Source organism: Pipistrellus hanaki (assembly GCF_964339955.1).
Source record: "Pipistrellus hanaki genome assembly, chromosome: 3".
Taxonomy (NCBI): Eukaryota; Metazoa; Chordata; class Mammalia; order Chiroptera; family Vespertilionidae; genus Pipistrellus; species Pipistrellus hanaki.
The window spans coordinates 6,609,066-6,636,746 of record NC_140505.1 but is presented as its reverse complement, the minus strand read 5'-3'; the positions used below and the strand labels follow the sequence as shown (position 1 = coordinate 6,636,746).

At 57.4% G+C, this 27,681-nt stretch overlaps 1 protein-coding gene across 8 annotated transcripts in view; it reads left to right on the top strand.

Annotated features, from left to right (window-relative positions):
* Window positions 1-17,819, top strand: part of ACSL1 (acyl-CoA synthetase long chain family member 1) — a 59,892-nt gene extending 42,073 nt beyond the window's left edge. For 7 of the 8 annotated variants that reach the window (XM_084877755.1, XM_084877756.1, XM_084877761.1 and 4 more), the window contains exons 10-21: window positions 201-274; window positions 2,217-2,294; window positions 5,349-5,483; window positions 6,782-6,916; window positions 7,492-7,587; window positions 8,613-8,685; window positions 10,035-10,123; window positions 10,996-11,112; window positions 14,412-14,555; window positions 14,675-14,776; window positions 15,340-15,411; window positions 16,326-17,819. In XM_084877755.1, the coding sequence (XP_084733881.1) occupies window positions 201-274; window positions 2,217-2,294; window positions 5,349-5,483; window positions 6,782-6,916; window positions 7,492-7,587; window positions 8,613-8,685; window positions 10,035-10,123; window positions 10,996-11,112; window positions 14,412-14,555; window positions 14,675-14,776; window positions 15,340-15,411; window positions 16,326-16,466 (1,256 nt within the window). In that variant the 3' untranslated portion in view covers window positions 16,467-17,819. Of the gene's footprint in view, window positions 1-200; window positions 275-2,216; window positions 2,295-2,362; window positions 2,441-5,348; window positions 5,484-6,781; window positions 6,917-7,491; window positions 7,588-8,612; window positions 8,686-10,034; window positions 10,124-10,995; window positions 11,113-14,411; window positions 14,556-14,674; window positions 14,777-15,339; window positions 15,412-16,325 lie in introns of all 8 variants that reach the window. The other variant, XM_084877762.1, reaches the window with a different exon arrangement.
* Window positions 17,820-27,681: the final 9,862 nt, after the last annotated feature.

The following is a 27,681-nucleotide window of genomic DNA, read 5'->3' as shown; positions in this document are numbered from 1 at the left end:
ATACCGAGTTTCCTGGAAAGGCCTGCAGATCGCTCAGGAATTTACGTGACTTGACAGTTGGCTCTCCTGGGTGTACCTGACCCTGAGGCCTCTGAGGCCCTCACCGTGGAGGGTTTTTGGGCGACCTCCGTGTCTGTCGTTGGTTTTTGGGTGAAGTTTCTGTCCTCTGACTTTGTTCTGCTCACATGTGTGTTCCTCAGGCAACCCCAAAGGAGCAATGATCACCCATCGAAACATAGTGAGCGACTCCTCGGCGTTTGTGAAAGTGACAGAGGTAAACCTTTGGGATGTTGCCATCTTCCTTCATGTTCATTGGTTGGCATTAGGCCTTGAGAATGAAAGTGGTAAAGGCCGGGGAGAAATGACTCTGTTGTGTTTTTATAGTATCTCCTATCCCAGTGGTGGGGAAATAACTCCCTTAAGTTGGCAATGAAGCGTTAGATGCTGCTGAAGGTTTTGAGTTATTATTACTTTTATGGTCAGTTTGACGTCCATTTTATCAGAAGGACTAAAGCCTCGAACTTCAGTTACTATCCAAGTGTCTTAGTCTGCGTGGGCTGCCATAACAAAATAGCCCAGACTGAGCAGCTGAAACGGCAGAGTTCTGGACGCTAGAAGTCCATGATCAAGGTGCCAGCAAATTCGGTTTCTAGTGAGGGCTCTCTCCCTGGCTTATAGACAGCCGCCTTCTTGCTCTGCCTCTCATAGCCTTTCCTCTTGTGCACAAGGAGGAGAGAGGCCTCTGCTGTCTCCTCTTCTCACAAGGACACAGGTCCTTTTGGGTCAGGGCCCCACCCTTATGACCTCATTCAACCTTAACTACCTCCCAATGGCCGTATCTTTCGGCCTATGAGTTTGGAGAGGCCACCATCAGTCCATGACACCAAAGGTACATTTCAAACCTGCGCTTTAGGAAGTTGCTAGTGACCAGCGTGAGCCTCTCTCTCAGACCCTTGGCACGGTTTGCATAATTCACGCTCGGTCTCTGTGGGTTCTGTCTGTGGCAGGAGCCTGCGCCTCTTGGTTTGGGAGAATGGGCATCTTGCTTGTGTAGATGGTCCATCTCACTGGCACTTAAACTCACACCCTCTTAGTCCCAACCCCCTCTCTTGGTGTATACTTCCTACACCCTCACTGAGTCACCTCTCACTGCCTGACCAGAGCGCATCTTTCACTTTCTAACGGGCCTTCAGAGAAAGCTCCAAGCGCACCGTGGCTCGTGAGACAGACGGTTACAGAACTTTGTTTAAAACCCTGTATTCCTGGGGCATTCTCAGCTTTGTAAAAACCTCTGGCCATACAGATGATGTATTGCACTAAATCAGAAAATCGAAAACTGTAAATAGCATCTAGTCTGGTTTCTTATCGTATAGCCGTTTCCCACAGGGAAGCACTGGTTTGGATGCAGGTCATCCTGGCATGAAAGTGATCTCAGGTCGGGCATGTCCAGGCTATCCCACGTGCCCTGGGACTCCTGTGCCCACTCCGGACCGGCTAATGGCACGAGCACTCGGTGCAAACCCTCGCTGTGCCGGCCACGGGAAGCTGGGCATGGAAACCAGATGTCCCGACTCAGCCCAGATACAGATCTATTGCCCTCCGCGCACCCGGGGAAAGCAAATCCCTGGTGCCAGCCCAGAGCTGCATTGAACAAACCGGGATGTATCTCACGGGTGAGGGGGGCTTTATGGTAAAGCTGTCAATCAAACTAAACTACTCCAGATGCGCTTGTGCTGTAGATAAAAGGAGCCTGGAGCTCCAGTTTATCTTCCCTCCTCTCCCGCTTCCCCTGTACGGCATAACGTGCTATCTTCCATTGGACTGGGTCTCATATTTCCACAATATAGCACGCTGCCTATGTTGTGCCAGATCTTGGGTTTCTTACCGTTAGATGCGATTGAGCTTGCTGGGTCCTGGGGTACTGTAATTTTGAATAATTAATGACTAGAGCACACGATCCCCTACCATCCCAATTTGGACAAAATACTTCTTATTTTGGCTAAAGTTCTGAGTGCATTCACTTTGTCACTAGAAATGACCCCCACCCAGTCTGAGTGGCTGAGGGGTTGCTTTGCACTTCACTCCTCAGTGAGAAGTAAGCGCAGACCGTAAGCCCGAGCCTTCCTCCTGAGCGCTGAGGGATCGTGTGCTCTCAGGGACGTGGGAAATGACTGGAATCTTAATGCCACTCTGCCTGCCGGTGTCTTTGCTTACAGAACTTTGTCAATCCCACTCCAGATGATACTCTCATCTCTTTCTTGCCTCTTGCCCATATGTTTGAAAGAGTTGTCGAGGTAAGGCACTGTGTTTTGTTTTCCTTGCTGGCTTGTTTGTTTGTGTTCTAAGTCGTTGTGTTTTACAGAAGACACTTGGCCTGAATGCCAGTGACACACACATTTCGTTCTTACCACTTGCACACATGTATGAGCAGCTCATGCAGGTAAGTTTGACCTCACACTGTCACCCGTGCATAGCTCTTTGCCGAGCCCCATTTTAGAAATGGTGCTAATTATTTAAAAGAGTATCATTTTTTTTTTCTCAGTCTGGCTACTTGAACTTGAATCATTCGTTTTAAAATTAGAAGCTCAGACTTTTGAAGGATATGAATGTGGACATGGTTCCAGAAAGATGGACTATAAAAGTAGAATTTTTATGAATACCATTCTGTAAAGACCTCTGCTCTGTGAGAAGTCTCGGGTTTTGTTTTTTTTATTGTGCTTGTTCACAAATGCACAAGTTGGCTTAGGACTGATTTTTTTTTTTTTTCCATTAAAATTCTAAGTGATCTTGGGATGATCTTGACCTTTGCCTGGGCTCCCAGTACCCAACTGTGTGACTAGTTTAAAAACTGGCCAGGAGCCATCGTTTTTCCTTCTTAGATAGTTCTGGATTGTATTCTGTTGTGTGTGTGTCTTTTTTTAAGTGTTTATTAAAAAACCTTTATTATTGAAAGTATTACATATGTCCCCCTTACCCCATTGGCCCTCCCCACCCGCCCCCTCGGGATTGTATTAGAGGGGAAATGAGCAGCATTCCTTTACTTAGCAAGTCTTGATTAAGCAGACCCACGTGCCACACCCTGTGAGGTGTCGGTGACAGTACCAAGGCTCCGCCCTTCGGAAATGCCCTATTGGACTTTCTCACCCCTGAGGACCAGGGAGCTTAGCTCCCATCTTCCGGTCTTCCTTCCGCCTCCTGCACAGGAGAGCTGTGATCCTAGCACGTGAGGTCAAATGAGTTGATAATGGGCCCTGTGTACCGGAGGTAGTGTTAGAGGTGTGCCTGGGAGGCGGGACACAGGGACACAGCCTCTGAGCTTTCATCTTTAAGCAGTGCGCCCTGGTGTGCCTTTCTAGTGGTTTCTGCTTTCAGGCTTGAGCCATTTGACCTTCAATTGCGTCATCATTTTATAAATTTTACTTACTTTTTTAATTAATCCTCACCTGAGAACATGTTTATTTTTTTTTTTAATATATTTTATTGACTTTTTACAGAGAGGAAAGGAGAGGGATAGAGAGTTAGAAACATCGATGAGAGAGAACCGTCGATCAGCTGCCTCCTGCACACCCTTTACTGGGGATATGCCCGCAACCAAGGTACATGCCCCTGACCGGAATTGAACCCGGGACCTTTCAGTCCGCAGGCCGACACTCTATCCACTGAGCCAAACCGGTTTCGGCGAGAACATGTTTATTGATTTTTTTTTTTTTTTTTTTTTTTTTTTTAGAGAGATAGGAAGGGGTGAGGAAAGATAGAGAAACATCGATTGGTTGCCTCCTGTACATGCTCTCATGATGGGATGAAGCTCTAACCAACTGGGCCACCTGGCCGGGCTGTTGCATCATCTTTTTCTTTTTAAAATTTGAAAGAGGCAGACTACTTGCCAAGTGCACGTGGCTTGCCAGTACAGTTTGCATCCAATAGGAAAATACTTATGCAATAGGTTGTAGCTGAATAACAAGCCATACCGGTGTGAGATATTCTAGTGTCTCAACTGCAACATATTCAGTAGCTTTTTAGAGATGTTTTAGTTATCCTCCTATATTATAAAAGGCTAATATGCAAATTCACTGAATGACAGAATGACTGGTTGCTGTGATCCACACTGACCACCAGGGGGCAGATGCTCAACGCAGGAGCTGCCCCCTGGTGATCAGTGCGCCCCCACAGGGGGAGTGCTGCTCAGCCAGAAGCCAGGCTCATGGCTGGTGAGCGCAGTGATGGTGGTAGGAGCCTGCCCTGCCAATATGGCAGCCCTAAGGAGCCCTCAGGGGATGTCCGGAGTGGGCTTAAGCGGCAGGTGGACATCCCCCAATAGGTACTGGACTGCGAGAGAGTGCAGGCCCAGCTGAGGGACAACCTCCCACCCCCAGTGCATGAATGTCATGCACCGGGCCTCTAGTCCTCTCTTATAAAGAGGGAATATGCTAATTGACCCACACGCCTTCACAAAGATGATGGCACCCACAGCCAATAAGGAGGGAATATGCTAATTGACTGTCATGCCCTCAAAGATGGTGGCATCCAGTCACCTCAGTTCCACCGGGGCAGCAGGCACACGGCAAGGCCAGACCAGCCCTCAGGTGGGCCGGGAAGCTCTATGTACCTGCCTCCGGAGTCCCCCCAGTCCCCTCAGCCCTCAGCCACCTAGGGCCGGCTCGAAGCACAGGCAAGCCTTGGATGGTGGCTGCCCAGCTGCCCAGGGCAAGCCCGAGGCTCAGGTAACCAGGGCTGGCCGAGGCTTGCGCTGCCGGCAGTGGCAGCAGCAGAGGTGTGATGGTGGCATCACCTTCTCCTGATCGCCAGGTCACCTTCTGTCCTTGAGGGCTCCCAGATTGTGAGAGGAGGCAGGCCGGGCTGAGGGACCCCCCCTACCTCCAGTGCATGAATTTTCATGCACCGGGCCCTAGTATTCAAATTTTTAAAAATGAGACTCTGATCAAAGATTAGACTGTAGGAAAGTAGCCAAGTTTTTGTTTTGAGAATAACTTAGACGGAAAGTGCCTGGAAGACTAAAAGCACTTGGATTCTTTAATACCATGTCATTCAGTTAACATAGCAGAACCTCTATGATCCTCAGCAAACCAACATACCCTGGTTTCTGTTAGTTCCTTATCTTCAGGATGATCCGGAGAAAGGCTCAATTTCCATGTTGTACAATCACCGAAGAATGCAAGAACTGATTTTAAAAAGCTGCCCTAAATGTAGATTTCTGGAAACTGCCCTGAAACGCTACAACCATGTGTGTGTATGTGTGTCTCTGTGTGTGTGTGTTTGTGTGTGTGTGCACAGGCACACAACCCCCCACTGGGGTGCTGCAGTGTGGTCACGTGTGCTTCCCCCTCCAGTGTGTGATGCTGTGCCACGGGGCGAAGATAGGATTTTTCCAAGGAGATATCAGGCTGCTTATGGATGACCTCAAAGTGCTTCAACCCACCATCTTCCCCGTGGTCCCGCGGCTGCTGAACCGGATGTTCGACAGAGTAAGTTCCAAGCACAGAGCAGAGGCCGAGGGCCGACCCCGTCTCCAGCTTGAGTCAGGCTTGGCCAGGCCTCTCTGTGTGACCGTGGACAGTCCAGTTCGGCTCACGAACTAGAGTTCACTCATCTGGAAGACCAGAATACACTTACCTCACAGAGCTGTTTTTAAGGAGAAAGTACATGTGAACACACTTATAAACATGCGGTGTAGGAATAAATGACCATATTTAATTATGGTCATTTTATTTCCATAATTAACTCTTGGAGCCTCTGTTTTCTCACCTGTACAATGGGCTGTTGCCTCCTCCACCTGCTGTCTGTCTCACAAAGTTGCTTTCTGTATCACATGAACACAGTGATTGTGAAACGGTTTTATAAGTTGGAAAGCTCCGTGCACATGTAATATACTACTCCGCCACCTGGAGAGGAGTGACTGAGCCAAACGAGGGGTGGAGAAAGCCAGCCCCCTGCAGGGCCCTTACCGCGAGGAGCACGCGGACAGGGCAGGGTCAGCAGGTGGCGGTCCGTCTCCACAGTGCGTTTGGACTGGGCAGTGTAATGCTCTTCACTTTGAGGCATGGCTCCTGCCATCTATGAGAACCTGCTCCTTTTTTAATGGTTCTTCTAGAAAAAAAACTTTTAAAAACAGCTCTACACAATTTACCCACTTAAGGTGTATAGTGCCTTCACGGAGTTCTCTGACCATCCCACACTCCCCCTCAAAAAAAAAAACAACCCTTTCCCTACCCTTGAGCTATCATCCTCCACCCTGCTACCCGCCTTTACCCCTAAACAAAAAATAATCTGCTTTTTGAATCTATAGATTTGCCTATTCTGGACTTTGATATGACTGGAATCATGTGATGTGTGTTCTTTTGTAACTGGCACCTTTCACTTAACGTGTTTTCAGGGTTCTTCCAGGTTGTAGGGTGTATCTGTACTGCATTCCTTTTCACAGCCAAATAACATTCCGCTGTATGGATGCAACACATTGCACTTGTCCATCCATCCATGGTTGGGCATGTGAGTGGTTCCTCCTTCTTGGCTGTTACGAATAGGGCTGCCACGGACAGCTTTCTGTGGCAGGTGTTTCCGTCGCTCCTGGGCGGATACCTCGGAGCGGAATTGCTGGGTCATGTAGCGCTCCTTTGACCTGTTGAGGAGCAGTTTTCTAAAGCTGCACCATGTTCCGTTTCTACCACGGGGCCTGGGGCCAGTGTCCTCACACCCTCACCAGCACTTGTTCTCTGACTTCCCGCTTCTCGGAGTTGTGACACCTCCTTCTCTCCTGACTCCTTAGATCTTCGGGCAGGCGAACACCACGCTGAAGCGCTGGCTCCTGGACTTCGCCTCCAAGAGGAAAGAAGCGGAGCTGCGCAGCGGCATCATCAGAAACAACAGCCTGTGGGACAAGCTGATCTTCCGCAAAATACAGGTGGCCGGCGACTCCCGACACCGGTCCTGGGCTGAGTGGGCCTCGGGGTCTCTGTGAGGGCTCTTTCTGAAAGAGAGGTGTGACGCCAAGAGGGAGAAGGACGCCTTGTTATCAATTCTGGCACGTGGCTAACAATTACAAAAAGCTCAGGATCCAAGATAGGTCATCAGTAGGATTGTAGCTGTGAACATGGGAAAGGAACCAGCATATTGTAGCCTGCCTTATTCTCCATTTGGGTTTACTTTTCTGGAACAAGTATGTCACTCTTAAGGTCACTTTTAGGCATGAGTGACAATAAGTTATGTCCAAAAAATAACAAAAATGTGGGTGTTGCCACAGATCCATCACATTCTTGTTCTGATCCCTTAAGATGCCAGCAGGAGGGGGTGTCGACTTCCTTCCATCCCATTTGAGAGCAAACGGTACAGTGTGGGGTGGAAAAACACTCCACCCACCTCAGCAAGCCCTGCGGCCCACAGAGAGCTGGGGGCTCGGGGACGGGTGCCGTGGAAGTGTCTTTGAGGAGCCCCCCCACTCGCAGCCCTTTAACCCTCTCTCTCTGCCTGTCTTTGAAGTCGAACCTGGGAGGGAAGGTGCGGCTGATGATCACGGGGGCGGCGCCCGTGTCTGCGACGGTGCTGACGTTCCTGCGAGCCGCGCTCGGCTGTCAGGTGAGCGGCTCCCCGCAGCCCGTGGTCTCAGACCTCGTCCTGCCTGGGGGTCTTCTTTCCAGAGTCAATTCGAGTTCTCCCGTGGGTGCCTTCTTTAAAAAAAAAAAAAAAAAAGTGTGTGTGTGTGTGTGTATATATATATATATATATATATATATATATATATATATTTTTTTTTAAATATATTTTATTGATTTTGTACAGAGAGGAAGGGAGAGATATAGAGAGTTAGAAACATTAATGAGAGAGGGTCATCAATCAGCTGCCTCTTGCACACCCCCTACTGGGGATATGCTCGCAACCAAGGTACATGCCCTTGACTGGAATCGAACCCGGGACCCTTCAGTCCCCAAGCCAACGCGCTATCCATTGAGCCAAACCGGTCCCAAAAAATATATATATTTTTATTGATTTCCGTGAGGAAGGAAGAGGCAGAGAGACGGAAGCGTCAACAATGAGAAAGAATTCTTGATCAGCTGCCTCCTGCACACCCCCCCACGGGGATCGAACCCACAACCCCGGCATGTGCCCTGACCGGGAATTGAACCGTGACCTCCTGGTTGCTTAGAGAATGAAGTGGGTATGTTTGGCCCAGGCGGGGGACGTGCCCTTGTGTGCACACTGTGGCGCTGTCTGGGGGTCAGGCAGGAGGGAGGGGGGGTGGTAAGGGAGAGCCGCTCGCACACCAGGCAGAGCCTGTCTTCAGGGGCGGGGGGACAGCAGAGACCGGCTGACACAGAGGACGTGGGGAGGGGGGTGGCCTGAGCTGGTGAGTGTCAGGGTCCTCCTTCCCCTTCCGCGGTCACAAAGCAGGAAATGAGCGTGGATGGGGCTGGCTCTGGCGTGAGGGTGGGGACATGTGGACGCCATAAGAAAGCATGTCGTCGTATCCAATGAATTCACCAAACAGGAAATGCCGAGAGGTTTCACCCCGGGGGCCGTTCTCGGGGGTCAGGGGAACTTAATTTCTGTGCTCGTCCGGCCAAGGCGCCCCCTTCTAACCCCGTTTCCTCTCTGTGCCCCAGTTCTACGAAGGCTACGGGCAGACAGAGTGCACGGCCGGCTGCTCCCTGACCATCCCGGGAGACTGGACGGCAGGTAGGTGACTGGCAGGCCGGGCCTTGCTGACACCCTGCTGTTCCGAGCGGGATCGAGTTCATCACTCATTGTTCTTCCCCCTCCTTCCCCATGTGCCTCCTTCCCCAAATGCTGTGTCTCAGGGCGCCAGAGCTAGGCGGCAAGGGGGGAGACTCAGCCAGATCCGGAAGGCAAACGGGTTCAGACCACCAGAGCTTGCCAGGAACCGACCGGTGGCGGGTTAAATGGCCCGTGTGTGCGGTGCCGGGGGTGAGGCTGCAGAGAGAGGCGCAGGCCTTGTTCCCAGAGGGACCGGTGGCGGCGCACACACACAGCGGGCTCGGCCCCGGACCTGGATGCGGGTCTTCGTTGGGGCTGAAATGTACATGGCGTGTATCTCATCCCTGTGGGGTGCATCCTGCTCGCTCAGGAACAACGGGTCATGGGTTAAAAGCACGTAAATGACGGGTAAGAGCTGGCACCACAGGGTTCCCGCCCAGCCTGGTCACCGCCTCCCTGCGCCCCTGCCTGCCCTGTGCGCTCTGCACTACGCGAGCCAGGCCCTGGCCTGTGGGTGTTACCCCGGGGGCACCAGGTACGGCAGGGACTCAGCGTCAGCGTGACCCAGGAGCACAATCTGCTCGGTGGGCGCCCGGGCTGTGACCTTCTCCATGGCGTTCACGGTGACCCCTGGTGCCCTGCGGCTGCTGACTTTGGAGTAGGGGTCTCTGTGAGCTGGAATTATTCACGTGTCGGGAGAATCACTCGCGGTGCTTGTGCACATATCTAGTTCTGTCACTTCCGCGTGGGGGTAAAGACCCACCCACCAGCCTCTGGCAAAGCAGTTCCGTTCCCTGTAAAGTGAAGCATCGTCCTGTCTCCCTAAACTTCCACATACAGCCTGGCCCTCCACACTCAGGAAATGGGGGTCCAGAACTGGGCAAGGGAATGGGGCCGGAGGAGGCAGCGGGGGGAGGGGGGGGGCGGTGAGAGAAGAACCACGGCCGGCCCAGCCCCCTGGGTACCGTTTGCACAGAGAGCGGGCAGAGGGCCGGGGCCTCGGGCCAGAGGGCCGGGGAGTGGGCGTGCACAGCTCGCCTCCAGGTGTCCTGCGGACCCTGAGGATCAGCACCCACATCGCTGGCACTTGGACAGAGTTGAGAGTTACACCTGGGACAGGCCCCCGGGGACGTGGGCGTTCCCAGCGGCCTCTCTGTCGGGGGTGACTGCCTAAATGAGCCTGCCAGGGGAGTCCGGCTGCAATGCCGGGAGCGGAGTGCGTGCCCGCTGGTCTTCGGAGCAGCCTATGTCACACGTGGTTTGGCCCAAGGACACTGCAGCCCCGGACTGACCATCCTCTCTGCACACAGGCCACGTCGGCGCCCCCATGCCCTGCAATCTGATAAAGCTTGTGGACGTGGAGGAGATGAACTACCTGGCTGCCAAGGGCGAGGGCGAGGTGAGCGAGGGCCCATGTCCCTCCCCGTCCTTGCCGTTTCCGGTAAAGCCGGTGTGACCAGTGCAGTGCCCCTGCCTGGCTCCGTGTCACCGGGGCCTCTGAGCCACTGAGCGTGGTCCCCCTGATGGTCCTGGGCCGGACGGGCTTCTTTCTGAAAGCCCACTTACGTTTAGCTCCCGGGAGTGGGCGGGAGGGCCCGCTAATGCCTCCTCTGCCAGATATGCCGGGGACGGGGCCCACGGGCTCGAAAAGGCTCCGTGGCCTGAGTCCTGGCACAGCTCCTGTCTCGGTGCCCTGGACGCCTGCCTATGGGAGCGCAGCCGCTAGGCTGGGGGCTGGGGGCTGGGGGTGGGGGGCTGGTTGCTCCAGAGGGATCTCCTCCCCTCGGGCACTCTCCAGCAGCTCTGAGCAGAGCCCAGAGCAGCATTAGTCCTGCAGCTGGAGGGCAGCTGAGGCTCCTAGACAGGGAAGGGGGGCCCTGGAGGCGCTGCCAGCACCCTGGGGTCCTGGAATCCAGGGCTTCTTGCTAAAGGTCAGGGCATGCGTGTGCGCACACACACACACGCACACACACACACGCACACGCCCCAGTTCTCTCTGGAGAAGCCCCTGTGGATGCCACTGACGGGCCACCTCCCGGGTGTTGAGGTGTGGCTGACACGGGCGGCAAGTCTGCCGTGCACAGAGGCACCAGGCCCTAAGGCAGTGTCTCCTCCTTGGCCGGGGCTCCCGGGCCTCCTCTCTGAGCACCTTCCGCACACCTCCAGGGGGCGCTGTGGTGCCTGCGGCGCGTGTAGTCCGCACTGCTCCTCTCACCCAGAGCGTGTCCCTCCTGACCCCTCCGTCTCCCGCCCACCCCGTCCTCCCCTCAGGTGTGTGTGAAGGGGCCAAACGTCTTCCAAGGCTACCTGAAGGACCCGGCGAAGACGGCGGAAGCGCTGGACAAGGACGGCTGGCTGCACACGGGGGACATCGGGAAGTGGCTGCCGGTGAGCGGTCGGTCGCATGCACCTGCCACTCCAGGGCCCCCGCTCTCCCTTCCTTTGTCCCGGGGTGGGGCAGGCTGGCCCTGAGCAGGTGCAGGACCTCACGGAACCGGGCGGGCAGGTTCACCTCGGCATGTGCCACCGGTTCCGGCTGCTTCCTGTTCGCCATGCAGAGAGCCCGTGGCTTTCCGTGTCAGCCTGTGCCTGGCGGCGGGCTGTCCGTGAGCAGGTGTCCGTGGCTGACCGCCAGGAAGGAGGGCAGGATCCGAACACCTGGGTTCTCGGGTTCATCCTCTTAAAGGGACAGGCATCTCACAGCTCAGCCCGCCTCCTCTCCTCGGTGTCAGAGCCGTTTACCGTAGAGAACTCCCAGGCGCCACTGAGGCCCGGGAGGCTCAGCAGACGCAGGTTTGGCCAGTTTTGCTGCTGCAGGAGCAGCCGCTGCTTCTGAAAGGCATTGACAGTGTTTAACTGCAATCGCTGAAATCGCTAATGTAATTTTTATGGTGTATTGTTTGATTCTTACAGATCCAAGGTGCTTAACACTGTGACATTTGTATTGATTTGAAAAAGGCCTCCCTAATTAATTCAGATTCCAGATACCCACGCTCTGTAGGAGCAAATTAAGTCCCTCTTCCCGGGCTCAAGAGGGACTAAGCATCCGTTCTCAGCCTGGCCCTGCCTCTGGCTCTAGCACGCGCAGCTCCAAACCTCTGCGCCCTGGAGGCACCTGTTGAAAGTGGAAGAGGAGGAGGAGGAGGAGGAGGAGGGGGGGGGGAGGGGGAGCAGGGGGAGAAGGAGCAGGGGCAGGGGGAGGGGGTGAGAGCCTGAAAGTTTCCGGCAGGCCTTTCGGAAGCGGCAGTGGCCCCAGTGGGGATGGGTGGAAGTCCGGGGCACTGCTGGCATTCGGCTGGTCTGGCCAGAGGTTCCAGATGCCACGGTGGTAGGGGTGCAGGTGAGCGCTTCCCGAGGGCTGGAGCCCTGGTTCAGGGGCAAACCCTGTCGTGTGGGAGGCATTACTGAGCCCTCACTCTGGGGGCGGGTAAGTCTGCGTCTCCGGAGCTGAGCTGGGCAGGGGGGGCGGGGGGGCCAGCGGTGTGTCCCTGGTTCAGGAAGAGGCCACACCCACAGCAGCCCCCGTGGGAGAGCGTGGGCTCCCCTGGATCGCCCCTCTCCCCCGCTTGGCTCAGTGGCCTTGGGCAAGTCCTCAGTCTCTCTAAGCCTCAGTTTCCCTCTCTAAAATGAGACGGTAACCGACCCCGCGGGGCGTGAGGGGACGGGACGAGGGTGCCATAGAGCCCCTGTGCAGTGTGCGGCCCTGTGCGGTGTGTGACTCTGTGCGGTGTGTGACTCTGTGCGGTGTGCGGCCCTGTGCGGTGTGTGTCTGTGCGGTGTGTGACTCTGTGCGGTGTGTGACTCTGTGCGGTGTGCGGCCCTGTGCGGTGTGCGGCCCTGTGCAGTGTGAGGCCCTGTGCGGTGTGAGGCCCTGTGCGGTGTGAGGCCCTGTGCGGTGTGTGAGGCCCTGTGCGGTGTGTGACTCTGTGCGGTGTGCGGCCCTGTGCAGTGTGAGGCCCTGTGCGGTGTGAGGCCCTGTGCGGTGTGTGACTCTGTGCGGTGTGTGAGGCCCTGTGCGGTGTGTGACTCTGTGCGGTGTGCGGCCCTGTGCAGTGTGAGGCCCTGTGCGGTGTGAGGCCCTGTGCGGTGTGTGACTCTGTGCGGTGTGCGGCCCTGTGCAGTGTGAGGCCCTGTGCGGTGTGAGGCCCTGTGCGGTGTGTGAGGCCCTGTGCGGTGTGTGACTCTGTGCGGTGTGCGGCCCTGTGCAGTGTGAGGCCCTGTGCGGTGTGCGGCCCTGTGCGGTGTGTGACTCTGTGCGGTGTGAGGCCCTGTGCGGTGTGAGGCCCTGTGCGGTGTGTGAGGCCCTGTGCGGTGTGTGAGGCCCTGTGCGGTGTGTGAGGCCCTGTGCGGTGTGTGACTCTGTGCGGTGTGTGACTCTGTGCAGTGTGAGGCCCTGTGCGGTGTGTGAGGCCCTGTGCGGTGTGTGAGGCCCTGTGCGGTGTGTGAGGCCCTGTGCGGTGTGTGACTCTGTGCGGTGTGTGACTCTGTGCGGTGTGAGGCCCTGTGCGGTGTGAGGCCCTGTGCGGTGTGTGAGGCCCTGTGTGGTGTGAGGCCCTGTGCGGTGTGAGGCCCTGTGCGGTGTGTGACTCTGTGCGGTGTGCAGCCCTGTGCAGTGTGAGGCCCTGTGCGGTGTGAGGCCCTGTGCGGTGTGAGGCCCTGTGCGGTGTGTGACTCTGTGCGGTGTGCGGCCCTGTGCAGTGTGAAGCCCTGTGCGGTGTGTGAGGCCCTGTGCGGTGTGAGGCCCTGTGCGGTGTGTGACTCTGTGCGGTGTGTGACTCTGTGCGGTGTGAGGCCCTGTGCGGTGTGTGACTCTGTGCGGTGTGTGACTCTGTGCGGTGTGAGGCCCTGTGCGGTGTGTGACTCTGTGCAGTGTGAGGCCCTGTGCGGTGTGAGGCCCTGTGCGGTGTGAGGCCCTGTGCGGTGTGTGAGGCCCTGTGTGGTGTGAGGCCCTGTGCGGTGTGAGGCCCTGTGCGGTGTGTGACTCTGTGCGGTGTGCAGCCCTGTGCAGTGTGAGGCCCTGTGCGGTGTGAGGCCCTGTGCGGTGTGAGGCCCTGTGCGGTGTGTGACTCTGTGCGGTGTGCGGCCCTGTGCAGTGTGAAGCCCTGTGCGGTGTGTGAGGCCCTGTGCGGTGTGAGGCCCTGTGCGGTGTGTGACTCTGTGCGGTGTGTGACTCTGTGCGGTGTGAGGCCCTGTGCGGTGTGTGACTCTGTGCGGTGTGTGACTCTGTGCGGTGTGAGGCCCTGTGCGGTGTGTGACTCTGTGCAGTGTGAGGCCCTGTGCGGTGTGAGGCCCTGTGCGGTGTGTGAGGCCCTGTGCGGTGTGTGAGGCCCTGTGCGGTGTGAGGCCCTGTGCGGTGTGTGACTCTGTGCGGTGTGCGGCCCTGTGCGGTGTGTGAGTCTGTGCGGTGTGTGGCCCTGTGCGGTGTGAGGCCCTGTGCGGTGTGTGAGTGTGTGTTACCCTGTGCAGTGTGTGGCCCTGTGCGATGTGCGGCCCTGTGCGGTGTGTGAGTGTGTGCGGTGTGTGGCCCTGTGCGGTGTGTGACTCTGTGCGGTGAGTGTGTGTGGCCCTGTGCGGTGTGTGACTCTGTGCGGTGTGTGAGTGTGTGTTACCCTGTGCGGTGTGAGGCCCTGTGCGGAGTGTGGCCCTGGGCGGGGCAGCTGGCACTCACACCTCCTCCCTGCGGACAGAACGGGGCCCTGAAGATCATCGACAGGAAGAAGCACATATTCAAGCTGGCACAGGGGGAGTACATCGCGCCCGAGAAGATCGAGAACATCTACCTGCGCAGCGAGCCGGTGGCCCAGGTGTTCGTGCACGGGGAGAGCCTGCAGGTGGGTGCCCGAGCCGTCCGGGCGAGGGGACGGGGGACGGCTCTCTCACTGACCTCAGTGTCCGGGCCTGAGCTGGGACAGGGGGCCAGGCCGGCAGTCACCGCCCGTCTATGTTACAGGCCTTCCTCGTGGCCATCGTGGTCCCCGACGCGGAGACGCTGGGCCGCTGGGCGGGGAAGCGGGGCCTGTCTGGGTCCTTCGAGGAGCTGTGCCGCAGCAAGGTGAGGCAGGGCGGGCCGAGGGCCCGGGGAGGGCGGGCTGAGGGCCCAGGGAGGGGGCCCAGGGCCCGGTAAGGGGGGGCTGAGGGCCCGGGGAGGGGGCTGAGGGCCCGGGGAGGGGGGCTGAGGGCCCGGGGAGGGGGGGCTGAGGGCCTGGGGAGCGGGGCTGAGGGCCCGGGGAGGGGGCTGAGGGCCTGGTGAGGCAGGGCGGGCCGAGGGCCTGGGGAGGGGGCTGAGGGCCCAGTGAGGGCGGGCTGAGGGCCGGGGGAGGGGGGCTGAGGGCCCGGGGAGGGGGCTGAGGGCCTGGTGAGGCAGGGCGGGCCGAGGGCCTGGGGAGGGGGCTGAGGGCCCAGTGAGGGCGGGCTGAGGGCCCGGGGAGGGGGCTGAGGGCCCGGGGAGGGGGCTGAGGGCCCGGGGAGGGGGGCTGAGGGCCCGGGGAGGGGGCTGAGGGTCCGGGGAGGGGGCTGAGGGCCCGGGGAGGGGGCTGAGGGCCCGGGGAGGGGGCTGAGGGCCCGGTGCAGGCGTGGGGCCTCCCCCGGGCTGAGTCTCATCCTCTGTCTCCTCAGGAGGTCAAGAAGGCCATCCTGGAGGACCTGGTGCGGCTGGGGAAGGAGTCCGGCCTGAAAACATTTGAGCAGGTGAGGCTTCCCCGGAGGTGCCTCCGCTCTGTAACACACAGGGCGGGGAGGAGGGCACTGGGCGGCGGGTGGGGGGGTTCTCTCACAGAGGGGAGGGAGGAGGGCACTGGGTGCGGGTTGGGGGGGGTTCTCTCACAGAGGGGAGGGAGGAGGGCACTGGGCGGCGGGTTGGGGGGGTTCTCTCACAGAGGGGAGGGAGGAGGGTACTGGGCGGCGGGGGGGGGTTCTCTCACAGAGGGGAGGGAGGAGGGCACTGGGCGGCGGGGGGGGGGTTCTCTCACAGAGGGGAGGGAGGAGGGCACTGGGCGGCGGGTGGGGGGGTTCTCTCACAGAGGGGAGGGAGGAGGGCACTGGGTGCGGGTGGGGGGTTCTCTCACAGAGGGGAGGGAGGAGGGCACTGGGCGGTGGGTTGGGGGGTTCTCTCACAGAGGGGAGGGAGGAGGGCACTGGGTGCGGGTGGGGGGGGTTCTCTCACAGAGGGGAGGGAGGAGGGCACTGGGTGCGGGTGGGGGGTTCTCTCACAGAGGGGAGGGAGGAGGGTGCTGGGTGCGGGTTGGGGGGGTTCTCTCACAGAGGGGAGGGAGGAGGGCACTGGGCGGCGGGGGGGGGGGTTCTCTCACAGAGGGGAGGGAGGAGGGTACTGGGCGGCGGGTGGGGGGTTCTCTCACAGAGGGGAGGGAGGAGGGTGCTGGGTGCGGGTTGGGGGGGTTCTCTCACAGAGGGCCACTTCTCTTCCTGGAGCTCAGGGAACAGTCCTGACCTCTGTCCTCTTCCCTTGGGGAGAGGTTGGGGGCCGGAGGCGAGAGGGGGGCTGGGACCAGCATGGGGGCCTGACCCCCTGGAGGCTCAGGTGCTTGTGGGCCTGGGGTCCCCCGGCCCCTCCTCCCCTAATAAACGGCCTTGCTGATCGGCAGGTCAAAGGCATCACGCTGCACCCCGAACTGTTCTCTATCGAGAACGGCCTGCTGACCCCCACGATGAAGGCGAAGCGGCCGGAGCTCCGGAACTACTTCAGGTCGCAGATAGACGAACTGTATTCCACCATCAAGGCCTAGGAGGAGGAGCGCCGGGCAGAAACCACACCTCCGCCGTCCTCTCCCGGTGGCCTTCACGGGGCGATCTGACTGCGGAGCATAGGGGGGCCGTGTGACGTGTGCGCTGGGTCTTGTCATAGGAAAATTAGAGGTCGCCGGGCGTGGCAGGCCGTGCGCCTGCGGGGCACGCGCCACCTCCACACGAGCCTTAACGTCGTCCAGGGAAGCGTGCCGTGGGCTGGGCTCCTCGCGGCTCCCCGGGGCAGAAGGCCACGAGGTCCGTCTCCCCGCGTGTCTACCCGGGGGAGAGGCCTTGCTCTTTCTGACCGTCTGCTGCTTGCTGCCCGCCCCGCGGCGCCCGGAGGAACTGCCCCCGAGAACAGCCGTCGGCCAGAGACTGTCACACGTGGACCAGAGATTGTGTGATCCCCGTCCCCTCCCCCGTCCACCCTCCCCACACACACACACACACACACACACACGCACGCACGCACGCTCTCGCCCCTCGGACGGAGGCTTCGGAGCACCTGCTCTTCCTCCCGCTCCGTCGTGCCTGTCGGCGCAGGACGGCGTGGACGCGGAGTCTGGGGCGCGGGCACTCCCAGGGCGAGGGGCTCGGGCGCCCCCGGGGCAGGAGCAGGGTGCTCCCGGGCTCCCTCTCCGCCCTCCCCCGCTCCCTCCGTCCCCGGGGCCCTGAGAAAAGCTGCCTTACCCTCCACAGTGAGGACAAGCATTTCAAGAAGGAAAGACTCACCCGGCAAGACCACGCTCAACTGTGACCCTCAGCACCTGTCCGCCCGCCCCCACGGGCACCCTGTGTGTGCGGCCGCGGGCCGGTGCGGCCCCCGTGTTGGACGTGCACGTGTGATTCTCCGGCTCCTCCCCAGAGCGAGCTCGGGCGAGGCGTGTCCCGGAGGCCGAAGGGAGTGGACAGGCGTGGGCGCGGGCGGGAACGGACGGCAGTGAGCTCGCTCTCCTCCAGCGCGCGGCCCGGCTCCTGTGAGATGCTCCGGCCGCACCCTCGGGTGGAAGGCTGACCCTGGCTTCCGGGAGCCACGGCCCCGGGCCTTCTTCATGTTCCTTTGGGAAAGGAGCGGCGTTTCGCCGGCCCTGCCGCCGGCCCTGGCCCCGGGCGCCCGGAGTCGGCTGTCCGGCCCGAGCGGCCGCTGCTGGGTGTGGGCCCTCCGGTCCCGCCGTGTGACACTCTCCGAGCTAACCCGAGTGTGTGCTCCTCCCCGCACAAGCGTCCGTCACTGTCACCTGGGGTTCGGAATGTTGGCTTTAAGTGTTGGCTCTTTCTATGTTTTATAAACCAAAACAGAATTTCCAAAAACAATGAAGGAAACCAAAATAAATATTTCTGCATTTCACGGGCGTGGTGCGTCTGTTTCCAGGGCGGGAGTGACATTGGGGCAGCAGGCGGGCCCTGGGCCTCTAGGGACACTGCCTCCTCCCCCCCCCCACCTCCTCCTCCTCCTCCCCCTCCTCCCGCCTCCTCCTCCTCCCCACCCCCCCCACCTCCTCCTCCTGACCACCTCCTCCTCCTCCTCCTCCCCCTCCTCCCGCCTCCTCCTCCTCCTCCCTCTCCTCCCGCCTCCCCTAATGCGTTGCGCACAGCTCGTTGCAGGCCCGCGGGGTGTGGAGAAGCAGCCGTGGAGGGGATAAGAAGCATCACCCTGGAGATGCTCTCTGCTGGGAAGCCCCCTCGGGAGATGCCGCTGGAGGGGCGGTTCCGGGCTGTGCTGGGCCGGACTCTGCTGTGCGCAGTCAGCCCGCCTGTCCTCTCCCCGGCCTAGCACTGGTTTCAGAGCAGCAGCCTGGCCTGTGTCCCTCCTCTATCCCTGTCCCACCCACACTTGTCCTTGGTGTGAATTAAGCAACCCTCAATTTCTCTTTAAAACTTTTCTGTTTTGCTTTTTTTTTTTTTTTTTTTTAAATTGATTTCAGAGAGGAAGGGAGAGAGATAGAAACACCAATGATGAGAGGAATCATTGATAGGCTGCTTCATGCACACCCCCGATTGGGGATGGAGCCCACATCCTGGGGATCCAGCCACTGACCCCACTGAGCCACACCACCAGGCTGCCCTCGATTTCTTAGCCTGTTGTGTATAAACCAGTCTCCCCCTTGGAATTTATATACATATATATATATACATATATATATATATAAAATTGATTTTTACAGAGAGAAAGATAGAGGGATAGAGTTAGAAACATCAATGAGAGAGAATCATTGATCAGCTGCCGCCTGCACACCCCCTACTGGGGATGTGCCGGCAACCAAGGTACATGCCCTTGACCGGAATCGAACCCGGGACCTTTCAGTCCGCAGGCTGACGCTCTATCCACTGAGCCAAACCGGTCTCGGCTCCCCTTGGAATTTCTTAGCGTGTTGGGTGTAAGCCAGCCTCCCCTTGGCCCCGTCCACCGGGGTTTGGTGTGATGTTCGGCTTCGTCCTCTGAAGCGCGGGAGCTCCTGGTCCCTCCGCCCTTTTCTCTCAGTGCCAAGACCCTCCTCTGGTCTGCTCTCCCCTCGCTCCCCTCTCCCCAGTGCCTTTCCTCTCCCCTCTCACCCAGCACAGCACTTGGAAACGACCAGGTGTTCATTAAACAAGTCTTGTTTGAACAAAAACCTGAATTTTTTCAGCAAAATCCCTCTGTGTAATGAAGCTGATAGAAACATTTTTTTTTCCATTTAAAAAACATACAGCAAAATGCACATAATACTTACCCCTGAATCATTTTAAGAGGCATGAAGTGTGTTCACACCGTGGTGCAGCCAGCAGGGCGGTCCGTCCATCCCCAGCGCTCCCTCCCTTCGCCTCGCAGGACTGGAATCTCCTTCCTCCTCCCTCTTCCCCCCTCCTCCCTCCTTCTCCCTCCCCCTTCCTCCCTCTTCCTCCCTCCCCCTTCCTCCCTCTTCCTCCCTCCCCCCTCTTCCCTCCCCCCAGGCGGCCACGGGCTACTCTGCCTCCAAGACTGGCTTCTTTCAAACAGGGTCGCTCAGCCTGTGTCCGTCAGTGACCTTGGTGACCGGCTCCCTGCCCTCGGCACAGCGTCCCCAGGCTCCCTGTGCTGTGGGACGTGCCAGCATTTCCTGGAGGAGGCTGAGTGACATCCCAGTGTGTACACCACGTCTTGTCAATCCATTCATCATTGGTGGGCACTCATGGTTCCCGCCTTCTGGGTATTGTGACAGGCACTGCTGTGAGCGTGGCTGTGCCCGTGCCGTCTCAGCCCCCGCTCCCATTTCTTCGGGGATCCGTCCAGAAACAGGACCATCGGGTCAGGCCGTGATTCTGTGTGGACTCTTCCTGAGGAACGGCCGCACCGTTTTCCACGTTTCACATCGGCAGTGCGCTGGGGTTCCAGTTTCTCCACAGCCTCACTTACCCGTGTTGGCTTCTGCGTTTTGTTGTTTTTCAGTACACACAGCGGCCGTCCTAACGGGCGCACAGTGGGGTCTCATTGTGGTTTCGATGCATTTTCTTGGTGACGCTAAAGTTGAGTGTCCGTTCTGTGCTCATGGCCCATCTGTGTGTCTTCTCTGGAGAAATGCCTAAGTCCTTTGCCCATTTTAAAAATTGGGTTGTTTGTTTGTAGGAGTTCTTTAAATATTATGAGGATTAATCCCTAAAATACTTCCCAATTCTTTTTTTTTTTTTTAACACTTTTTTCTTGATTTCAGAGAGGGAGGGAGAGAGAGAGAGAGAAACATCAATGATAAGAGAGATCATTGATTGACTGCCTGGGCATGTGCCCTGACCCAGAATCAAACCCTGACCTTCTGGTTCACAGATTAATGCTCAACCACTGAGCCACGCCGGCCGGGCCCTTCCAGGTTCTTAACTTGCATGGTGCACTGTTGGGGCAGGGCCTGCTCCCCTACAGCGCCATGATGGTCCTCCACCCACCCCACCCCCCAAATCAGAACTGCGCCCCCAAAGCCCGTGGTCTCTGTCTCGGACCTTCTCTCCAGCCAGGACAGAAAGCGGAACGAGGCTCCAGCCAGGACAGAAGGAGGAAAGAGGCCCCGTGTGTGCTAAGCTCCTTTGAGGAACTGCCTCTCAGCTGCCTGGGCACAGCCTGAGCCCAGAGGCCCAGGTGGGAAGTGCTGATGGAGCCGAGGTCGCCCTGCTGTCTTGAGCTCATCCCTGCAGCCCAGCCACGACACACCCTCACATTCTCGGCTCCAAAACACGGCTGGTTTTTGAGTATAGTTGGCATTGGGTAGTCACGTATTTTAGTCTCACTCTCAGTTACCAGATTCCTCGGAATAGGACCCAGAAGTAAGAGGCGTAGAGGTGGCTGCACCAGGCACCATGCTTACATCTTACACAGATGCCCCGTGTCGTGTTACCACCCTCCGAGCCAGACGCGACCACTGTCCCATCTCACAGACGAGGTCATCGAGGCACGCCAGCCGTCTGGCCCGTGTGGGCCTGGGAGGGACTGGAGCCGGGCTGCCTGGCCTGGAACAGCCGCGGCCTCCGGCTGCGGACGCTCTGGTCTGCCTTTGGCCGTGAACTTGCTGACAGAACGGGTGGCTGGGCTGCTGTTGGTGCCAGTCGTGCTGCTGAGCTCCCGGCACGGGGCCTGGGCTCCTCAGGATTGGCCTTTGTCCCCTAGGGGCTCTGACCCCTGCATGGACTTGTGGTCCGGCGTCTGGCTCATCAAAGTGACATGGGGCTGCGCTCGGAGCCATTAAGGACCCAAACTTGGGTAGGACCGGCTGCTCTGCTTCCGGGGGAGGCCGCGGGCAAGCCGGTCACAGACACAGCAGGTTCATGAGGTCCCTGGGAGGGTCTGAGATCGCAACACGCTGCCCCGCAGTCTGCTTAGGTGCCCGTGTCCTTCTCGCCACCACTAGGAGGGGCCGGGCCGTCAGCCGGACGGGGGGCTCCGGGACATGTGGGCAGGCAGCAAGAGGGTCCCAAACAGAGCTGGTGCCCTTGGTACTTGATCGAAGTTGAAGGAGGAGCCGTGGCACTGAGTAGGACTGCCTGCGGGAGAGGAGGGGACCCGGGTGTGCGCTCCCCGAAGCCCGGAGAGGAAGGTGCTCAGGGAGGGGCCGGGGTCAGTTCCGCCCCGCGCCCCCATGCTGGCGGGAGGGGAAGGCGGTGGGGACAGGAGCGGCTGCTGGGCTGGCAATGCTGGTGTCATGCTGGTGTGGGCAGCGCGGGGAGCCCAGAGCCGGGGCGGAGTGAGCGGAGGCAGAACTGGAGGACGGACAGCTCCTTTTTTGTTGTTATTTTTTGTTCGTTTTGTTTGTTTTCCTGTGAAGGACATCAGAGGAAGGGTCGGTGCCCTGAGAAAGATGGAGGCTGGGAGGCTGCCCCTGGTGCTGGTGCAGGTTTTTAAGACGGGAGATGGAGAACAGCATCACACTGTGCCCATGAGAAGGGTCCTGGGGTGTGTGTGGGCGGGAGGAGGGGAGAAAAGGGGAAAGTTCAGAAAAGAGGGGAGGCTGCCCTGGGACGGGGAGAGCACAGAGATGGGCCGATAGGGACCCCTCCCGTCACAGAGTGTGTGTGTGTGTGTGGGGGGGATGTGGAGGTGCATACGCACAGGTATAAGTAGATCAGGGTGCCCGGCGGGAACAGTGGAGCCTCTATCTTCCCACTGAAGTGCTGTCCTTGCTGTGGACCAGGAAGCGGAGCCCGAGATCTCGGTGTTGCCATGAGTCTCAGGGGCAGCCGAGCCCTCCGAGGCGAATGCACCTGCTCCCCGGCCAAGCCCTGGGCTAGTGCAGATGCCCAGGCTGCGTACGGACTCACTCCACCGAGCGTGGGCACCAGAGAGCGGCCCCCGCTGCTCCCCGCCCGCACAGCCAGCCCAGGAGACGGCACAGCCCGGCCTCTGGTCCCCACACGCACCCAGGCTCAGATGGGCGTGCTGCTGGGGAATTCTCAGCCCGGTCCGGGGGTCAGAGGGCTCTGTTCTTGGCCGGAAACAGGTGGGGTTTCAGCAAATATAAATACATGCCCCATGGACATTCTTGGCCACTCTGCAGCTGAGGTGTTTCAGTGGACGAACTCCTGGCTGTCAGATCTCCCTGACAGGACACGTCCTTGCTGACCGTTAAGGCCACTGCTTTCCCCCAAGAACCCGGGCAGGCTCCTGCTCGGCCTGTGGCTTGTTGGGATGGGAGGGGGAGGGGGTGTGCCTCAGTGCCAGCTGCAGGGACGCCCACGGGCGCAGGCCACACGGGAGGCGCGTGTGAAACCAGTCGGCTCACATGCTGCAACGTGCAGGCGCAGAGGAACCCCGTTTCTGAGCCCAGGTTCCCACACCCCCACACTGCTCCCTCGGCCCGCCCCGCCCGCCAGCTGCCCGGGGCGCCCCAGGGCTTCACACAGCGCCTCTGCCTGTCTCCTGGCCAGGAGCTGTGCGCTGCCCTCTGCCGTGTCCCCGGAGGGGCGCTGGCCGGGTCTCCCTGGGCGGCTGCACCGGCCTGGACCAACCTCCCTGTGTCCTGATGGGTCCCAGGAGCTGCCTCCCGTTCCCAGACTCCAAGCAACAAGGGGTTTTCTGAGTCACGGTCTTGCCACGGGGTCCCCTGCTCTGTCATTCAGAGGCTTCCGAGAGCTCTGAGCCAGAGCCGCTGAGGTCTTGGGGGGCGGGGGGGGGGGGGTTCCTTCTCGAACTTACTGTGCGCCCACCCCGGGACCGGAGAGCCCGGGTTCTGATCCAGTCATTCTGGACGCAGGCCCGAAATTCTGCACTTCGAATAAGCTCCAGGTGATGCTCACACTGCTGTTTCTCTACCAGTGGTCGGCAAACTCATTAGTCAACAGAGCCAAATAGCAACAGGACAATGATTGACATTCCTTTGGAGAGCCACATTGTTTAAACTTAAACCTCTTCTAACGCCACTTTTTCAACATAGACTCGCCCAGGCCATGGTATTTTGTGGAAGAACCACACTCAGAGGGCCAGAGAGCCGCGTGTGGCTCTCGAGCCGCAGTTTGCCGACCACGGCCCTAGCCTCATCGTTTGCTGTGTCCCCAGCTCCGTTCCAGCCACACTGACCTTCCAGCTCCCAGAAGGCTCCCCGCTCCGGCTCCCCGCCAGCCTGTGCAGCCTTCCTCCCAGGAGCACGCCCTCTCCCTGGCCCGGGGGCTCCTCCTCCATCGCAGGGACAATGTGGGGGTCGCCTCCTCTGGCCTTCTCTGACCGGGCAGCTCAGCGGTGAGCGGTGGAGGGGGAAGAGGGTAGCGATCCCTCTACCTGTGCCAAGGTCAAAGGGGAGAGTCGGGGAGCCCGGGCGTTTAGGGCAGAGCGGGAGGGTGGGGAGCTCCGTCCTCCTGGAGGTCACCCCAGGGCTCCCTGTCCCCGGGGCTCGGGAAGCCTGTCTCCCTGAGCCGGTCGGTGTCCAATGGATCTCCCACCGCTCGGGTCTCGGGGAGCAGGAAGGATCCCTGAATGAAGACAGCAGCTGCCCGGGCCTCTGCACCAGGCCAGCCGCACCTCTGCCTGCGGCCTCAGACCGCGAGAACGGGTATCCTGGGAGCAAGGTCACTGAAGGGTGAAAACTTTTAGGAGAGTTCTCCACCACAGCTTGAGTGAGGGTCGTGGAGACGCGTCTCTACCGGAGAAACCTTATTCTGGGACCCCTCCTCCCTTCTTTTCTTTTCTTCTTCTTCTTTTTCTTTTTATTAATTTATTATCTGTGTACATATTATCTGTGTACATATCTTTTCTTCTTTCTTAAAAATATACTTTATGATTTTTCACAGAGAGGTAGAGAGAGGGACAGAGAGCCAGAAACATCGATGAGAGAGAATCATTGACCAGCTGCCTCCTGCACACCCCCCACTGGGGATGTGCCCGCAACCAAGGTACATGCCCTTGACTGGAATCGAACCCGGGACCTTTCAGTCCACAGGCCGACGCTCCATCCACGGAGCCAAACCAGTCCCGGCTTCCCTTCTTTTCTTAAGAAAGTAGTTTAAAAGGGCTGTCCTTTTATTTTATTTTCTCCGCTCACTGGAGCTGTGAAGATACTTCCCATGCAGGCTGGAAGTCAGCTACTCCCTGGCTGGAAGGAAAAGTCCTGGAATTTGCTGGAATGCACCTGCCGGACCCCGGTAGGTCCCAGCCTCAGCCGCAGCCCCCGCCCGGCAGGGAGCTGGGAATGGAATCTGAGACATGTGACTGAGTCAGACCGATTTAGCCATGTGATCTCAGCTTGGCAGGGGCAGTGCCAGCTGGGTCTGGAAAAAGTACATTAGTTACAGGGCAAACAAGTTGACCGGCCGCTCAGAGCCAGGGAGATGGCAGGAGCATGTGACCTGTGGAGGCATCTGCGTCTCGTGTCCCTGCGGTTGGCCACAGTGGAAAAACCTGCCCCCAGTTTCACGGCCACCGAAGAGGATGGCCTTTCTGAACTTCCTTTCCCCTTTCCTTAGAGGGGACCTCCCGGGGCAGGGCTCCTTCCCGGCCTCACCCTGGCCATCTCCCTGGCTCTGAGCGGCCGGTCACCCTGGCCCGCCGGGGAGCGGGGTCTGTTTTGCTGCATCATGATCACCGAGGTTGAGCCGTTGGTCTGCTTACAACAGATAATGCCTTTCGTTTCTTCCTGAGGAAGACTGCCGAGTTCGGCGGGTTATTCCCACGTGCCAGTAATTAGTTGGTTCTGTAGAAAGTTAAAAAGCAACGTCGAAAAAGCTGAGAAGTAGCCCTAACCAGTTTGGCTCAGTGGATAGAGCGTCAGCCTGTGGATTCAAGGGTCCCAGGTTTGATTCCGGTCAAGGGCATGCACCTTGGTTGCAGGCGCATCCCCAGTGGGGGGTGTGCAGGAGGCGGCTGATCAATGTTTCTCTCTCTCTCATTGATGTTTCTAACCTCTATCCCTCTCCCTTACTCCCTGTAAAAAATGAATAAAATATATATTTTTTTAAAAAAGAAAAAGAAAAATCTGAGAAGTAAACTGTTCTCTTTCATAGTAGAAAAACCATACTCTTTTTAAAGGAAACTTACAGGAATGGATTTGATCAGTTAGGGAAGAGGATAATGCACCAGAAGGAGGGGAATGAGTTGAGCAAGGGCATTGAAGACATAGAGTCTTGTTCATCTTGAGTTGACTTTGAACTAATATTTACAATGTCTGGTCTCCAAATACATTTTCAAATCTCCTGTCCCGTTCTTTATCTGCCCTCTAGTGGGCACATGCTGAACAGAAAATCCAACAGGAGAGCTCGCTGGGAAAAAAGCAGAGGCGCAATAAGAAATGATAAGCCCTTCCATATAGTAGTATCTAGGGGAGGCAACTAATCAATGTGCCTCTCGCACATCGGTGTTTCTCTCTCTCTCTTTCCCTCCCTTCCACTCTCTCTAAAACTCAATGGAAAAAATATCCTCAGGTGAGGATTTAAAAAAAAGAAAAGATGACCAACTCCAGGGAAATGCAAATTAAAACAAACAAACAAACAAAAAAACCCAAGAGGTACTAAGTCAATTCACTAGTTAGGTAAAAATTTGAAAGTCTTAAAAAGTTCTAGGTATCAACAAGTATATGGAACCAAGGGTACTTTTATATACTGCTAGTGAAGGTGTAAATTGTTGTCTACACAACCATGTGTAAAAATTGGCATTATCATGTAAAGCTGAAAATGCCTTTAAATAACGAGGTGAAGTATTAATACTGAGTCTCTCCCTACAGGAATTCTTAGACATGCATCCTGCAACACACAGACTGTTTAGTGCTGCATGGTCGTAACAGCAAAAAACAAACAAAATACTGAAAACAACTGATATAACCGTGCCCAGGAGAATGGACACCTACAATGTAGTATATTTGTGTAATGCATTACAAAGAGTGAAAATAAACTACAGCCGTGTGCAGCAATGTGGATAAATCATGGCTTTGAGCAAGAAACTGGTTTGGCTCAGTGGCTAGAGCATTGGCCTGCAGACTCAGGGTCCCAGGTTCGATTCCGGTTAAGAGCATGTACCTTGGTTGCAGGCACATATCCAGTAGGGGGTGTGCAGGAAGCAGCTGATTGATGTTTCTAACTCTCTATTCCTCTGTGTAAAAAAATAAAATAAAATATTTTTTTAAAGAAAGAGCACTTGTAGCATACACACCAAGTATTCATATAATGTTTAGAAACATTCAATAATTAACACATCATTTAGGGGTATAAGCTTGATAGATAGAAAAGCCTGGGAGTGATCAGATTTATCCTGGGGAGGAATGATAATGATTTATTTCCTAACCCAGTGGTGAGTACATGGGCGCTTCTTTTTATATTTACATCATGTTAGATTCTTCTGTATGCATGAAAGATGTTCATCATTTTCTACACCGGCAAAATATACCTAACGTAAAAATATACCTAACGTAACATTTAGCATTAACCACTTTTAGCATTTTAACCACATTTAGATGTACTTCTGCACCTTCACTCACATAGTTCCACAGCCACCCGCCGCCATGACTCTCCATCATCCCATACGGACGTGGCCCGCACATCCAAGCAATCCTGGCTGAATCACCTGTCACCGGGCTGTGCCCTGGGCTTTCCCCTAACAGCGCCATCCTTTTAGCGCCCACTCTGAGTTCATTTTTATCTATGGTGTGATGAGGGCCCAGCATCACTGTTTTGCAAGGTCCTCCCAAGGACAAATTAAGAAACACACCCAGACGAAACCGGTTTAGCTCAGTGGATAGAGCATCAGTCTGCGGACGGAAAGATCCCCGGTTCGGTTCAGGTCAAGGGCATGTACCTTGGTTGGGGGGGGGTGGAGGGGGGGCAGCTGATCGATGTTTCTCTCTCATCGATGTTTCTCTTATCTCTCTCCCTTCCTCCCTATAAGAAATCAATAAAATATATTTTAAAAAAGAAAAAAGAAACACCCCCAGTTCACGCCCTGGTCAAACCCAGCCCATTCTGCACCACTCTGCACCAGACAACTGCGCAGGCGCCCAGCAGCCGGCACTCCAGCCCAGGGTTTGGACCCGCCTCTTTGCCAGAGCCCTTTGACTTTCCGGCCCGGGGTCCTCCCGCTTCCGGTTCCCGAGCCGCGGAGCCCCGAAAATTGGCGCAGGCGCGGGTGGGAGGGAAAGCTCGGCAGATCTTCGGCGTCGGGGCCGTCAGCAGCCGGTTGTAAGACGTGGACTCCAGATCCGCGGATTGTTGGATGCCAGGCCGCATTTTCCCTCGCGCTCGAGGACGGGGCGGGGCCCTGGGGGGCGCTGGTAAATAAAGCTGGGGGAGGGGCGTGGTACT